Raw genomic sequence first — 15,227 nt, forward strand, 5'->3', positions numbered from 1 at the left:
TACTGCATTTCCCTGCGAATGGCAAAATAGAAACAGCTGATGCACGGAATTTTTGCCAAAAAACAAACAAAACAAAGTATATAAAATATTGCCAATTGGAGCTTATAGATTGCCTTCCAAGACATGCCCGCATATTGCGCGGTGGTAAATTGCAACGATAAATATGCACACGCTACCAGTATATCATTCCACAAGTGGGTGGCTCGCATTCAAAATTGTAAAACAACTTCTGATGATTGCACTTACAGATTCCCCTTCAAGCGAAAGGATTTGTTCCAGAAGTGGAAGGAATTTACGCAACGTAGTGCCCAATGGATGCCATCCCGGTGGAGTGCTGTCTGCAGTCGCCACTTCGTGGATACAGATTTCAGTTGCAGCCATAACCGGAAAACTCTGAAAAAGAATGCAGTGCCATCAGTGCGTTTGACGGAATCGGAATCATTGAATGTGGTTGTGGAACAGGTGACCAACAGCCGATGGCAAGAGTGTGCTAGTAAACAGACGCTGTCCAGTGCCGCCGAAGCTCCAGTCAGTGGTACAAAGGGCACCTGTCGCTTCTGTGGTTCCTCTGCTATGGACTGCGTTTCGTTTGACAATAGTTTCGAGCTCTTTGGCATGATTCAGAAGTGTTTTCCAACTTTACAAATCCTGCAGGATGATACGCTGCCCAAGGATATTTGCTCGGAGTGCTACAAGAAGCTGGAACGCTTCTCGCAATTCATCGATGTGGTTCTGCAGACTCAAAGCGAACTGCAGCGGAAATATCGACGTCAGTTGAAGATTAAACAGGAACCACTGGTGCGGGTGAAGCAGGAGGCCTGCGAGAGCCTGGACAATCTATTCCCAGACGAACTAGACATGGCCTTGGATGATGGGTGCGACCATGAGCCCGGCACCAACGATGAAACTGAACAGAAGTTCCAATTCTGCGATTTTCCCATGCTAAATGCCCAGGACATAATAAATAACTGTGATATCATGGAGATTATTAATCTAGATGATCCGTTTATCAACATACCAGATGATGCGGATGTCGGGCAGTGCCAGGCGAAGCAGCCCCGCACTTCAGGGGATCTGCCCACGGCTAATGAGATGCTCCAATCGGAGCTGCTAAATGAAGAGCACAATTATGCCAAGGAGGATTGGGTGCTGCCGCCGCATCAGTACAAAACGGAGAAAGTGGAAGGCGTTGAATCTGCCGAACTGCCACCGCTGCTGCTGCCCCCGCCGCCCACATCTGCTCCAGAGCCCCGCTCCTGCAAGCCCATTGTGACCAATGTCAGCCAGATACCAAATCAAATGCTGTGCGAACTGCTGCCGCCCCCAGCTGTTCCGCCCAAGCCCAACATTGTGGTGCTCAACGACAGCGTGGTGCAGTCCTCGGCCGCCTTTCGTCTGCACAACTGCAGCCTCTGCACGGCCAAGTTCATTACGGTGGACGGTCTAAGCCAGCATTACACCCACGCCCACAGTACACCCACACCGATGGTGAGTGTGCCACCCTTGAACATCAGCCTGCCCAGCATTCCAACGAACCAGCTCAAACTGGAGGCTAGCAGCTGCTCTGTGGGCCTGCCAGCAACACAACCGAATGAGTACTGGCAACCGGACTGGCAGAACACCCCCGCAGCAGTCGCCGCCGCCGCCAGTCCGCTGCCCACTCAGCTGCCGGCGAAGAAAAAGATCGACATACTGGACATGCAGCGCAGCTTTCTGCATCACAACGATATCCTACCGACGGCAGCACAGCTAACAGCGGCGGCGGCAGCGGCGCCAGTGGCAGTGAATCCTGCCGCAGACCCCCAACTGGCGGTGGTCACGGCCAATCTGGCCAAGCTGGCCTTCCAATATCGTCGTCTGCAGCGGAAGTGTAGGATACTGAAGCATACTACGAAACAAAATCCGAACCGGCATCGCTGTGAACACTGCGGAAGAGGATTTGCCAGCCTAAATCGACTGCTACGCCATCGGAAACTGAAAACGCACTTTGCCAAGCTGAATCGTCCCTTTGCCGCCAGATGCTGCGGCTGCCTGAAGCTGTTCAGCTCGCGTCTGGGTCTACGGCAACATATGCGCTACATTTGCCAGTCCCTGTCGCTGAGGAGTACGCGGCGTCTGCAGAGTTTCAAGTGCCGTCACTGCCAGGCCATTACCTTCACTCATTGGCGACTCTATCGCCGGCACGAGCTCAAGTGCCGACCACGCCATTCCCCGTCCAAGGCAAAGGTTCAGACGAAGGCGCGGAGAGTTGTTGCCGTTCGATCGCAATCGCAATCGCAAACACCAACTGTGACCACCACCTACGCCTGCAGCGTGTGCAAGAAGTCGTTCGGATCGCTCAGTGGTCTAAGACAGCATCACATCACCCACACGACGGAGCGACAGCACAAGTGTGGCATCTGTCAGCGTGTCTTTAAGCGACGGAACGGCCTTTCGCAGCACATCAAGGGCTACCACCTACAGCTCAAGCCACACGAGTGTCCAGTGTGTAGGCATTGCTATGCCCTCAAGTGCGATATGCTGAGATGCAGACACTCCCAGCATCGTGGCGGGGCAGGAGAGTGAGCCACGAAACGAAAGGGAAATCTTTCCACAGAATAAAGCTGAAACGTTGTGCTCTTTTGCGAGCCTAATGTATTGCTTCTATATGTCAGCACTGAGCCCCATGGAGCTCCATGGGGTGCCTGCTTAGTGGCCTCACCCTCAAAGGCTATGAAGAGTTCTCATTGGCATGCAGCTCTTGGCGTTATGGGGGGCTCTTGTGGCCTAGGGCTATAAAGATTTACGATTATGGAGTATGCTGCCAATCCTTCAAATAGGCGACTGAATCTCAATAGAATATGAATAATTATAAAAGAAATCAGTAGTTAAAACATATTATTTGTATTATATACATTTATTTATCAATTTATTCAGTTTGCGTTATAAGTTTAGCGCTCACTAAAAGTATGTATTTTGTATTCAATATTCATATTTAATGCGTTAGTATTGCTTTTAATGGCTTAATTTAACATATGAAAATACTGAAATTCAAACTTAAATTGCATATATTCCGATTTGAAACCAAATTCAATATTCAACAAAGGTTTTCTATATATACAAAGAAGGTTGGCGATAAGATGGTTTATGGTTTTTGCTTATCAACATAAATCTATTCGATTTTCCTCACATTTATTAAAAACAAAACTAAAAAAGAAAACACAAATTAAAAATGGCACTACAATTACAAATTGCAATAAAAAGAAACAAATTTTGTGAAAATAAAAACTAAACATAAAACAAAGAAGAAAAATTCAATGAACATAAAAACAGAATGAAACGAAAAAAACTAAAACTTATTCCCCACTTAAATCGAGTAACTAATTATAGTGTATAACTTAGGCATTTGGTATGGATCGTTTATCTATGTGGTAGGTATGTTTTATGTAGTATGTATGTATATATATGGACGATTAATATGGATATGGGATATTGGATTACAGTAGTACTCGTATGTGATGTGCTTGATGCTTGAAAAATGCCTGCTTCTGCCTGCCTGCCTGCTCCTCCTAAGATTAGTTCCACATTTTGTTTAACCTACGCCCAAAAAAGCATTACGCGCTAGACTACAAAAGGGGACAGGGTCTTTATTGGAAGATCGCCGCCCGCTGCAGGAACTGCTGCCGGCGCTGTAAACGCTCCTCCTCCTCGCGGCGTCGATCCTCCTGCTCCTGCCGGATCTCGTCATGGAACTTGTTCGTCTTTAGCTGCTGTTCGATCTTTGCCTCGAAGAAGTTCTTGGCACCACTGACGCCCACCTGGTCCACATCGATTTCGGTGAGACGGGCCAACTGATTCAGACCTGATTCGCTGTCCAGCTCGCCGGCCTGGGCCTTGCGATAGATCAGCAGGAACTCACGGAACGAGATCTTCCCGTCGTTGTCCTCATCCACCTCGGCGATCATTTTCTTGAGGCCCAAATGGGTTTGCGGTGCACCCAGTTTCTCCATCATGAACTTGAGCTCATTTAGGTCCAAGAACCCATCGCGAGCCGTGTCGTAGCTGCAAAGGAAAGAGCAGAACAGAGCAGAAACGCAAATCAATTAGTCAATAATGAATAAAGATGGAACGTTAGAAGAGAGATGTCATTGACCCACAGACACTAGACACGAGCCACAAGAGACCCCTCAATGCTATGGGCGTGTGTGGGGGGCATAACCAATCGATAATGCAAACGTGGGTGCAGCAGGCACAGGCGTCAAGAGTCAGAGGTCAAAGGTGGTTACGGGTGGGCAGACAACCCAATTTCAGGCTAAATTTCCCAACAATTTAAGCCCTGCATAAAAAGCAAAGAGGATAAAATTAACAAGGGCTCTCATGACGCCTACAAAAGCTGTTCTGTTGGAAAAAGAGCAAGGCTTTTGTATGGAATGTTACATCTCGAATAAGGGACGGTTTCCGTCGCGAGTATATATGTACATTAACTAGTATAAATCATCTTTATTTAGTAAACAATTATCTGCTAATTATAGACGAAGATATTGAAGAAAACAATTCAGGGCCCTGCTAAAGACACAGATGCCACATGCCAAGATAGAGTATAGAGTGTGGTACACTCCCACACCCACAGAGAAAGATAGAAACACCTTCTCCTCTGTATTGGCTGCTAAATTGATCAAGTATAATTCAATAAACACAGGCCTATGTTAAATTAATTGCATTTAAACAGCTGGAAAGCGGGGAGACGTAATTCAAACGAAAGCAAAATAACAAAACACCTCACGACCAAACAGCAGTGCCAACAGAAAATGCAAAAACTCCAGCAATTGTCACATTGACGCAATCCAACAGATATTATTAAGGCGAACCCAAGCGAAAGAGAGATAGATGGCGATGCCATGGGAGAGTGCAATTGAAGTTAATTAAAGACAGCGAGAAGACGGCGTAACACTGCGGCAGACAGCCACAAATTAATTGGCCATCTTTGACTGCGGTTAAAATACACGAGTGACACCTTTCCATCATCACGCTTGAGAGATGATTCCCCCCCATCCATCCATCCATCCATCCAACCATCTCTTTTAATTACTTTCACTATCTTTCATCTCAGTCCTCTCCTTAATGCCTTGCACAATCACGCAATTTGTCGATACAGATACTCGTACTCGCACTCGTACTCGTACTCTTACAATTATTTATTATTTATGAAGATCCCTCCATAATACAATTATGAGCTTTCCGAACGAAAGCGAAACTTTATTAATAGTTTTTCTTTCTTTTTTTTTGTACAATTATTTCTCTTCTGCGGCACCCGGCATTACGTGGCTTCTAATTGAAATTGAAACTGAAAGTTGAGCGACAGTGGAAGTGGCAGTATCTAACGATTGCCTAACGATTTGTGTAATGCTCATTCGCGGAGTGTTGTCCAGACGAGCGGAGAGTGAAGAGAGTGGAGAGCGTGGAGCGGGCTTCCTTGGCTGAAATCTGGTCTGGTCTGGCCTTGTGTGGGGCCACTTGCATTTTAGTTTCAGTTTGTAGTATTTTTAGCTAGAGAGCTCCTCCAGGTTTCGTTCCCAACTAGTTTGACTCGTTTCTAGTTGTTGCAATCATCATCGTCATCATCGCCATCATCGCCATCATCGCCATCGACATCCTTCAGTTGTCGGCGAGGCAAGGTCGAGTGAAGCCTGTGCAACTTGTTTCCGCCACCATTGTTGGCTGTTGCTTTGGCCACTGATATTCCCTGCTGCTCATCTGCCGCAAGACTCGACTCCTCACGCGATCTGGTGTTTTCTCTTTTAATATATTACACAATTAGATGGGTAAATGGGTTTTTATTTACATTTTTATCCACAATTTCCTGCCCACATACTCGTATACTGTCGGAAGTTGAACGGAAGCAAACGTTTGAACTTTTGACTTTGCCAAAAATTGTGTGTGTGTGGGCATTGAACCCCACGGTAAATGATAAATGATAATGCCCTATAGGGAGAATATGCGACTTGTTTTGTGGATGATTCGACCACAAAGCCCCTTCTTGCGATTGCTGTTGGACACCCAAAACACCTTTCCTCTTTCTGTAGTTCTGTAGTGACCTTTTTTTACGGTTCTATCCCATAACTAATAACAGCCTTGACCACACCTGCCCTGCCTTTAATTAACTTCAATTGAAGCACTCTCCCATGCCACCAGCTCTCTTTCTCTGTGTTTTCTTTGGGTGCTTTTGTTGGATTGCGTCAATGTGACAATTGGCAATGCTGTGAGTGTGTGTGGTCTTATTGTTGCTGCTGGCAAAGCTGTCTCTCCGCTTTCTGCCAATTCCCGCTTTTTAAACGCAATTAATTCAACGAAAGATCGTGATTTATCTATTTAGCACCCAATATACTAGGAGGGAGTCTCTCTGCGGGTGTGTGGGACTGTACCACTCTTCCGCCTTGGCACCTGCTGTGGTCGATGTGTGGTAACACTCATCCTCACATCCTCCCATCCAATGTTTCCCCATTTAGCCTAATTTTTATCGATTGTTTTCATTCCAATGAATCGAATCGAATCGGATCGAAACTTCACACTTCCTCCTGCGGGTGTGGTTGTGTGTGTCTGCTTTTCTGGGGGTGTTGACGGGCCTAAACAATCTTTATGCCTCATTGCATGTTGTGGCAGGGCATGCGATTTTCATTTTTCTTTATCTTTATAGCTATTTCGTGTACAGTTCAACAAATAACGGGGTCAGCCGGCCATTGTTAGTGTTGTTTCTCGTTCGTTGTTGTTTATGCATTGCCGCAATTTGCATCGTAAATTGTATCTATGTTTCCATGTGTTTTTTTGCTACATACTCGCGAGTGCTCGTAAGTGTTCGAGTACTCGGCGGTACATATATGTACATATGTGCCGCCTTCTGGGGCTCTGCTGCTGCCACAAGTTGCAATTATTGAGCATACTCGCATAGGCTCTTCTCTATTAGTAACTTAATGCCTCGCTATTGTCCAAGTCCACCAGTGAATGAAGTATGCTTTAAGGTACAGTCGTACTTCTCTAAAAGGAAGTTCCTATAAAATAAAGATCGCTGGGTTTCACAGACCTTTTTCCAATAAATATTGTAAACACTTTGTTGAATATATTAATTAATATCAATGGTCCATGAAGGCCTGTACAGCCAAGTACTTTAAAAGATGGTCTGTTAAAATGATATTTTAGGGTCCCCAGATTTAGTTTCCCTTTTTCGAACTTCCCTTACTATAATATCTACATAAACAAACCAGAGATATGTATATACCCCTGCTTTTCAAAGGTCTATCTTTCAATCAAATTACTTTTAAATTGAATAAAAAAGATTGATTGAAAAAACTATGCAAATTCAGTTGTTATTTAAGCCTGAAAGGTCATCCAAATTGACTTGTATTTTAGCATTTCATTCTTCTCCAAAATTATTAAAATTTATCGTATTTTCTACCTCAAATCTTGTTTGATGTAAACGAAAATGTGTGCGAGTTCAATGGTTTATATTGTAGTTCCGCAAATAATACAAAATAAAGCATAAAGCTATGAGTGTTTTTCCCTATAGCCAAAAAAGTTCATTTTACTTATGGCTTAATTAGTTCTCTAAGAATTCCAGCCCAAAAATTCACACCGTTCAAATGCTAATTTCTAATGGACTTTCGTTAGTGTTATAGAAGTTCCACTGTAATTGGTTTGGTCTCGCTTTTTGCCCAGGCTTTTGATGGTCGAAGCAGGTTAATGCCAAAGGGAGAGAGGAAGAGGGAGAGGGGGAGACAGAGACAGACACATCACATGGATGGATACTCGCATACAATACGACGATATTCGCTTCATTTTTTTTGGTTTTGTTGCAGTTAGAAAACGCGTCATGTTCTTGAACTTTATTGTAACGGGGGTTTATCGGTTTTGTAAGTCTTTGAAATGCACAGCACGACAGGTTTCATCATATGATAGGCAGGGAGGGGTCTTGTCTTTTATCTATTGTATTATTGTAACCCCAAAAAGAAGGAGTACTCGCACTGGCACTGGTACCTGCTATGTATGAAAGCTCTATGATGTGATGTCTCTTGCATACACAATTTCTTGTTTATTTCGCTCATCACGAACAGACTCGACTCGACTGGAGGTTTTTTGGATGGTCTCACTGAATGTTTTTCCCTCATTTCGAAACCACCAAACATGCACCTGTGCACATGGCCTACACAATATATACACCTGTACACTGTACACCTGTATCTACTGCTCGTGTATTTATGCTTGTAAAAGATGTAAAATTGTTAATCAATAGGAAAACATTGATTGTTTTGCTGGTTCTCGAGCTGGCAGATTGCGGTCATCTCTCTATTTTTGGTAGCTCTTTGATGATTTCGAATACTTCTACTCTTTCAAAGGGAGTTCTCTTTTATTGTTTTTGAGAGCTAGAGATGGATATTTTGTACTGGTCAGTAGGATGATGTGGAAGATCCCCGTGTGTTTAATCTTTTGATGAAGTAAAGAACTTGGGTGCGTCTTGTTATTTTTGACATCATACCGAATATTTCGATAAAACTCTGATAACATATACTTTATGAGCTATGAGGTATACCCATAGCTATCCCTTAGTTCTGGTTGTTCCATTCCCTTTAGAGACCCCCAAAGATGCTTGATGATTGTAAGCCCTGCACTCCACAATCTTCCCATTACTCCTACTGCCCACCCCACAGAGTGGTCATAAAATATGTGTGTATTGGACTGTAGTCCGAAAATAAACTCTGCATATTTTGACATTTCGAAATTGGAGCAAACAACGGCAGCGGAACGGCGGAATGGGGGAGGGGTAAAAGGCGTTGCGTGGGTCGGATGACTGCTTATTTTTAGTACGAGTATTTGCTGCAGGAAGCAAGAAGCAGCAGCATTTACTCATCGTAGAGCCGTTCTTATCGGCATCATCAGAGCTGAGAGCCATATCAAACAGCTGAACAAAAGAGTGAATGAGTGACTGAGTGACTGAGTGACTGAGTGAATGTAAATGCAATGACTAATTGCAACAAGTTGGGGCCACAATGAATGATGATCGTCGTTTGTCGTTCGTCGTTCGTGCTGCATAATGCTGCATACGAGTATGTACATAATTTGATATTTCCTCAATTGAGTGGACAACACTCGTAACAACTACAACTACACTGGCAGCTGCTGGACTGTTGGACTGCTGGGATGTCACTGTCATCCACCGCAAAGTGCGCGTAAAATGTAATCACAATGCGCACAATGAGGCATCGATGGAGTGGACATGGACATGGACTTGTGGCAGTGGCAGTGGGGGAAGGAAGGAAGAGAAGCTCTTGTCATTTGCCCATTGGTTCAACTACTGACTAGTGTATTTTTTTGTACTCTTTTAGGGGTTATAATGATGTTGCTTTGATGTTTGTAGAGCCCAGAAAGAGGGATGGAATTGGAACCTTATACGAAAATATATTGTATGGTGTGTGTTCTTGAGCAGAATTAAACGATATGTTTCCCCGTTTCCTGAAAAAAGGAATCCCTTAGTGGAATTCTAGATCGTTATAAAGAGGATCTTGAGCAGATAGCCATGATTGCAGTCTTCCGTAGGATACTTCTTTTGATACTTCTATCAAAACTTTGGTTATTGTGGTATTACATTACATATAATAGAATATTTCTAAAGGTAGGAATCAATCTGAATATTGTTTATAAGAATCGAGTTCTATTATCTACGGTATATCACAAAACAGGTGTCTTAAGAAACCATCTGTCTATAGTAGATTCAATTCAAACGTATTTTGTAGTTCTTCAACTGATTGTAATTGAGTGAAATGTGATATTTGTATAATATTCAATATCTGCTATAGGAAAAGTGAAGATATTCGTCTGAATCTCTCACTAAACTTGTTATTTACAACAGAGCATACCACCTGCAAGAGCATACACACCTTGGTGTGCCCAATGCTTCCTAATCCATTCAGTATTCAATTCATTTACTTTGCAGTTTTCTGTGTGAACAAACCAGACTGCTGGTCGCCGCAACGCGTTGCCTGCCTGACTCTCCAGCGCCACTCAAAAATCGTGGCACAATCTGCAATTTTTGGCCAAATGCAAAAGAGGTCGCGTCGCGTCGCGCACATGTGTGCGGAAATAATTACAAGCGGAGGCTGTGGCAGTGGCAGTGTCAGTGACAGTGGCTGTGTGCCCCCGGAAGCGAGTAGTGGAAACGATAATGCATTGTTATCGATTGGCCAGAAACCTGCATATCTGCATCGACACAGTCAGATGTCAGATAATGCAGATGTGGCTGGCTCTATGGCTATGGCTATGGCTATGGCTCTGGCGATGCGGACAAAGGCTGTGCTGTGGCTGCACATCAAAACTTATGCAAACAACAAATCGGAATGTCAATGAACCTCAGAGGAGGAGCAGATTTGCTGCTCACTTTTGGGTGTGTACGCGTACGCGTACAAAATGCACGAAGAAGTACAGTGAAAGCTCTTTTGGTGAGGACATTCATGGTTTTACAGCAGATTATGAGAGCCAATTGGGTTTATAAATATTTAAATATCAACTTTGGATTGGATTTTCACAGGTGAATGATCCGAATCTTATACGATTGCAGTGGATGGATTATGGATCGTTTAAAGGAGGATAAGATCTAAGAAAAGTGTTCTACTATTTAGGGAAATGTCTATTCCAAAGGGATTCGTAATAAAATAAAAATCTGGAAGAAATCTATGAGACTCGTTCTCTTTTGAAAGATTTCCTTATACAACATCTTTAAAATAATGTTTCTGTGCTTTCATTCACGAATAATGTATCCATTCAATCAATGTCTGCCATTCTATTGCATCTATTGAAATCTACATAGATTGGACACACAGAAGTATGTGAATTTGTAAATCTGTCCGCTCACAGAGCCTCCACTGTATGTGCACATGAATGCTAAGAGGTACATACATATGTATCTGCACACAGTTTCAAGAACCTACTTGCTGCAATTGTCCTGAAATGTGCAACAATGGAACAACCCCCTATGCAACATATGAGTATGTAATTTGCGTAACACAGGAGGGAACTAAGTGAGTAAGTAAGGGGTTATGCCATGCCTCAGTGATACTTGCATTAATAGGGTGATAGGGTAGTGGTGGTGGTGGCAATGGCAATGGCTACAGCAAAGCAAAGCCAACATTCAACTTAATTAAAAGTTCTCTTTACCACAAAAGCCACCCCCCATTTGTATTGTAAAGTGCGTGTCCGTGAACTGAAATTGTTACCAGAGCGACGACATAGACACCCACAAAAGCAGCGGCGGAGGGGCACAAAGAGGCTTTTTTCCCCACTTACATGCTGCCATTATATTCCATATAGTATGTATGCAAAAATTGAATTAAATGTACACTACTGGACATCATCATCATCAGCCTCGTTGGGTGGTGGTTTTCAGCCAAAGTTTAATCAGGGATTGGCAGGGCTTATCAGCAAAGAGCCAGACACTCAGACGCTCAGACAGACAGGCGTACCATACTGTACACCCCCGGGAAAATGGGGAAACGAAGGCGCCATTACATGCATAATCGATACAAAAACACTCGTTCTACTCGTACTCGTACTCTTAATCGTACTCGTATTCTGTATATTTCTGCTGTTTATCGCCTTTCGGAAGTCTCTGCCTCGCCCAAGATCCATATGAATTTCAGCAGAAAAGTTGTCGGAAAATGGCGTATTATAAATAAGTAAAGTAAAAACAATCAGGAAATCATTTCATTCAGAGGGAAATGCTTTACACATTGCGTGTGTGGTTTATGCGATGATAAAAATGGAACCAGAGCGCGGGAACGATATACCCCCATATACCATATCCCCTCCATCACACACAATTTTTGGGTTTGGGTCCCGTCTTTTTTTTATCGCACGACTTTGCCCCAAAACTTAAAGAGAAGATTCTTCTATAACGTTGTTATTGTTTACATTTTTATTCGATTGCTTATCCGAATTCTGTGGTGATTGCCTTTCCTTATTCTGAATCAGTTGCAAAATTTGTTTTGAACAGCAAATTGAAGGCGTGACTCAGTCCTCAGTGTTTTGCTTTCATTTCACTGAATTGATGGCATATTTTAATTAAATTCGTTCAGGTTTTAGGTGCGCTTTAAATTTGCAAGTTTAGCACATCCATACCCCCAACCCCCTCGCCCTGCATCAAATAGTACGACGACGACGACGACGACCCCAACCAACGTGACTGGAAATGCCAAAAGCCAGCCACAGACCACAAAACAGACGCTTTGTTAGCCGGTTTATGGATATCTAAATAGAAACAAAAACGAAGAAGCTTTAAGAGCGTTGGAAGGGGGGGGTTCGAATGGGTTGACATTTCTCAGTGGCAGTAGAACTCGACTTCGGATTGAATTAACTTGAAGTTTTATTAACTTGTTGATGTGTAAATTAAGATTAAAATAATGTTTGTTTCAGTTCACATCATGTACTGCGTATTAAAAGATGTACACATAGAGTTGAAGGTACAACCTCCTGGGCTTATAATATGTAATTTATCAGCTTAAGTTCTCTTACTAGGAACTTGAAGTGGATTCAGGTGCCCCACATGACTCATTCTAGAAGAATTTTCTTCCTAATAAAATGTTTTTCTGAGAAAGTACATCTTTTCAGAGTCATAGAGTCATAATTCTGCCCAAAAATTTTAAATTTTAAATCAGACTGATAAGAACATATTTCTTTTCGAGCTGTGGCTTCCAGACATTAGGTTTTCTTAGGTAGTTCTACGTTATTTCGTCTTAAGGATTCATCTGATCTTTCTGATTTCTTATGATTCTTTAGAGATCTTTAAGTATTCAGTCGCGTTCAGTGGACTTTGGTCACCTTTTTATAGTTTTTCAACGGCTACTTCTCTGAAAAGTTAAAGAACCTTCCATTAATATGTCCAAATATTAATAAATGGAATGCAACATTCACCTATTATCATTCCTGTACCAAAATATGTTTTATTTTTCACTAAAAAAGGAAAACAGCAAAAAAGGCAATTATCTAACCAATTTTAGAGCTCGTTTTTGGCCATGCCCAATTCCATTCGCCTTATACATGACATTAGCTAATCCCCAGACCAAAATACAAAAAAAAAAAACTGTTGCTGCTTGGAGCCCGTTCTCAGTGGCTTTACCAGACGGATTGGAGTTGTCTGTTTCTGTTTCTGTGCGCTGTCTGTGGCTGTGACTGTGGGGCATTACAATTGCGGGGCACGTACGGGGCAGTGCCATAATGTAGCACAGAGTCAGAGATTGCTACGGGGACTGTTTTTACTTCTCTTTGACAATTTGCCAATGCAGACACCATGACTGCAACTGGAGCTGGAGGGTGTGGAGTGACCCAAATGCGGTGCGGATTCACAGAAGGGTACCACCAGCTGGCAATTTGTCTGGAAACTATATAGATAATACATCTAAAATACATATGACTTAAAGAAAGGGCAAAACAGGCGTCTGAAATCAATTCAGCGATGATAATTGCCAGTTAGCAGTACGGGTGATTCAGCCTCAGGTGGAAGTGGGGAAAAAATGTTGAATCAGCTACTGAGAGACAGGTTCTGGCTCTGAGCATATTTCAGTTGAAAAACAGATAAATGGATGAGCTTTTGAGATAGTCTGGTCTTATCATCGTAGACCGACCGACCTCTCTCCTACGTGCCGTTCTATTCCACAGCAAAATTTAAATAATGAAAAAATTCTAAAGATTACAAAAAGACAGATTGCGCAATCATTCTGCGGTTGATTGGACACTTCACACTGGGCACTGACGGGTGCAAAACGTTGTAATCAGATCTTGGGGTATCTGCCACAAGACTAGGAAAACCACAGCAGAGACCCTCATTTTGGAGAGAAGCTGTTGGTGTCAGTGCCAGTGCCCGAGGCCTGACATTGTCGTCGGGGTAACGAGATCCACATATGTATATGTGTAGTATCCACATAGTGCAATCTGCAAGGTTTGGGGGGCTGAAAAATCAGTCTTGAGTCATGGATACGCCAGGCGACTCGAATTGAAACCCAAACTGAATAATCAAGCGACTGTGACAGTCGTCGTTGTCGTCGTCGTCGTGGTGTGAGTCATGCCCCATTGCACCCAGCAGCCCAGCAGATCAGCTTCTCCTCCCCCTGTTGGTAAATGCAATTTATTCGCCCATTAGGCGCATGAGTTTTGAGTTTTCTTCTGGATTGATGGACATGGGAAAACAGCATCGCCGGGTGCTGCAGCCACTCGAGGCACTGCAGCTACTGAAAAGCATCTCAAGGCAATGCAAATCATTCCAGCAAAAGGAAAAACAAAACCACCCCCCTTCATACGATGTGCTTACGGCCTTGACCGTGTCGGTGTCGTGTCCATTTACTTACGTATTGAAGGTCTTTTGGTAGTCCTTGATTTGCTTCCGCGAAAACTCGTGGAATTCGGTGTAGACATTGACCACCTTGAAGGTGCGTGGCACATCAATGCCGGCCTCCTGCGAATCCATGATCTCCTGCCGGCGGTTCAGGATGTGCGTCAGCTCGGAGCTGTCCGTATTGGTCGTGGTCGTGGTGGTGGTAGTGATGCTATCATCCACACTGCCATTGCGCGAGGCCGACGAAGCATTCGAGGAGACGGACATTTTTGTCAGTTTTTCCTGTTGTTTTGTTTTGTGCTGGAATTTATTTTCCTTCAGACTGGAAGGCGTAGGCGGCGGCGACGGGGGACACACCCTCTGGGGACAAATACACACTGGCAAAAGGAGATGGAAGGATACACACACAAAAAGCACACACCGATAGGCGGGGGCGTGGTTGAAAAAGGAGTTTCGTGACTCGGCAAATTGGTTTGACTGGAATTTTAGGATATTTTTGCGCGTAAAAAGCCGGGATACAAGTTTTGACAGCAGGTTCTGTTGTTGTCTGATTAGAGCTTTTTTGTATCTCGAGAAAATGCGCGCGAACGTCCGAACCAAACGAAATTTGAAACGCGAATGTGGCAGCAAAGCAAAACGCGAAAGAGGTAGCAAAGCAATGCAAAAAGAAAATGATGTAAACGGAAATTTGAAAAATACCAAAAAACATTAATATTTATAGTATAACCGTAAACTGAAAAATCTCGATGAAAATCAGATTCCTCAATTTTGATATTCGGTCGAATTTTACCAGCTTACTAGGACTCTCAGCACTAAACATGTAATTTCATCCGAATTATGAATCAATTTTCTACAAGAGTGGTTAAATTAAAGAACTCTT

The 15,227-nt window shown here is 43.3% G+C and overlaps 2 protein-coding genes across 2 annotated transcripts; one reads left to right on the top strand and one right to left on the bottom strand.

Annotated features, from left to right (window-relative positions):
• Position 1: 1 nt before the first annotated feature.
• On the top strand, positions 2 to 3,194 carry LOC108162903. Its single transcript, XM_017297873.2, has 2 exons — positions 2 to 194; positions 249 to 3,194. The coding sequence occupies exons 1-2, from the start codon at positions 124 to 126 to the stop codon at positions 2,563 to 2,565; spliced, it is 2,388 nt and encodes a 795-aa protein (XP_017153362.1). The 5' UTR covers positions 2 to 123; the 3' UTR covers positions 2,566 to 3,194.
• On the bottom strand, positions 3,001 to 14,995 carry LOC108163108 (EF-hand domain-containing protein D2 homolog). The gene is made up of 2 exons (XM_017298202.2): positions 14,361 to 14,995; positions 3,001 to 4,041 (listed from the first exon to the last, which is right to left on the bottom strand). The coding sequence occupies exons 1-2, from the start codon at positions 14,612 to 14,614 to the stop codon at positions 3,627 to 3,629; spliced, it is 669 nt and encodes a 222-aa protein (XP_017153691.1). The 5' UTR covers positions 14,615 to 14,995; the 3' UTR covers positions 3,001 to 3,626.
• Positions 14,996 to 15,227: the final 232 nt, after the last annotated feature.

The sequence above is a fragment of the Drosophila miranda genome, chromosome 4 (genome assembly GCF_003369915.1).
Source record: "Drosophila miranda strain MSH22 chromosome 4, D.miranda_PacBio2.1, whole genome shotgun sequence".
NCBI lineage: Eukaryota > Metazoa > Arthropoda > Insecta > Diptera > Drosophilidae > Drosophila > Drosophila miranda.

Coding starts and splice junctions, on each gene's coding strand:
- LOC108162903 (XM_017297873.2), top strand. CDS start 124: ATGCCCGCATATTGCGCGGTGGTAAATTGCAACGATAAATATGCACAC. Junction 195..248: donor ACCAGTATATCATTCCACAA/GTGGGTGGCTCG, acceptor TTGCACTTACAG/ATTCCCCTTCAAGCGAAAGG.
- LOC108163108 (XM_017298202.2), bottom strand. CDS start 14,614: ATGTCCGTCTCCTCGAATGCTTCGTCGGCCTCGCGCAATGGCAGTGTG. Junction 4,042..14,360: donor TACCAAAAGACCTTCAATAC/GTAAGTAAATGG, acceptor TTTCCTTTGCAG/CTACGACACGGCTCGCGATG.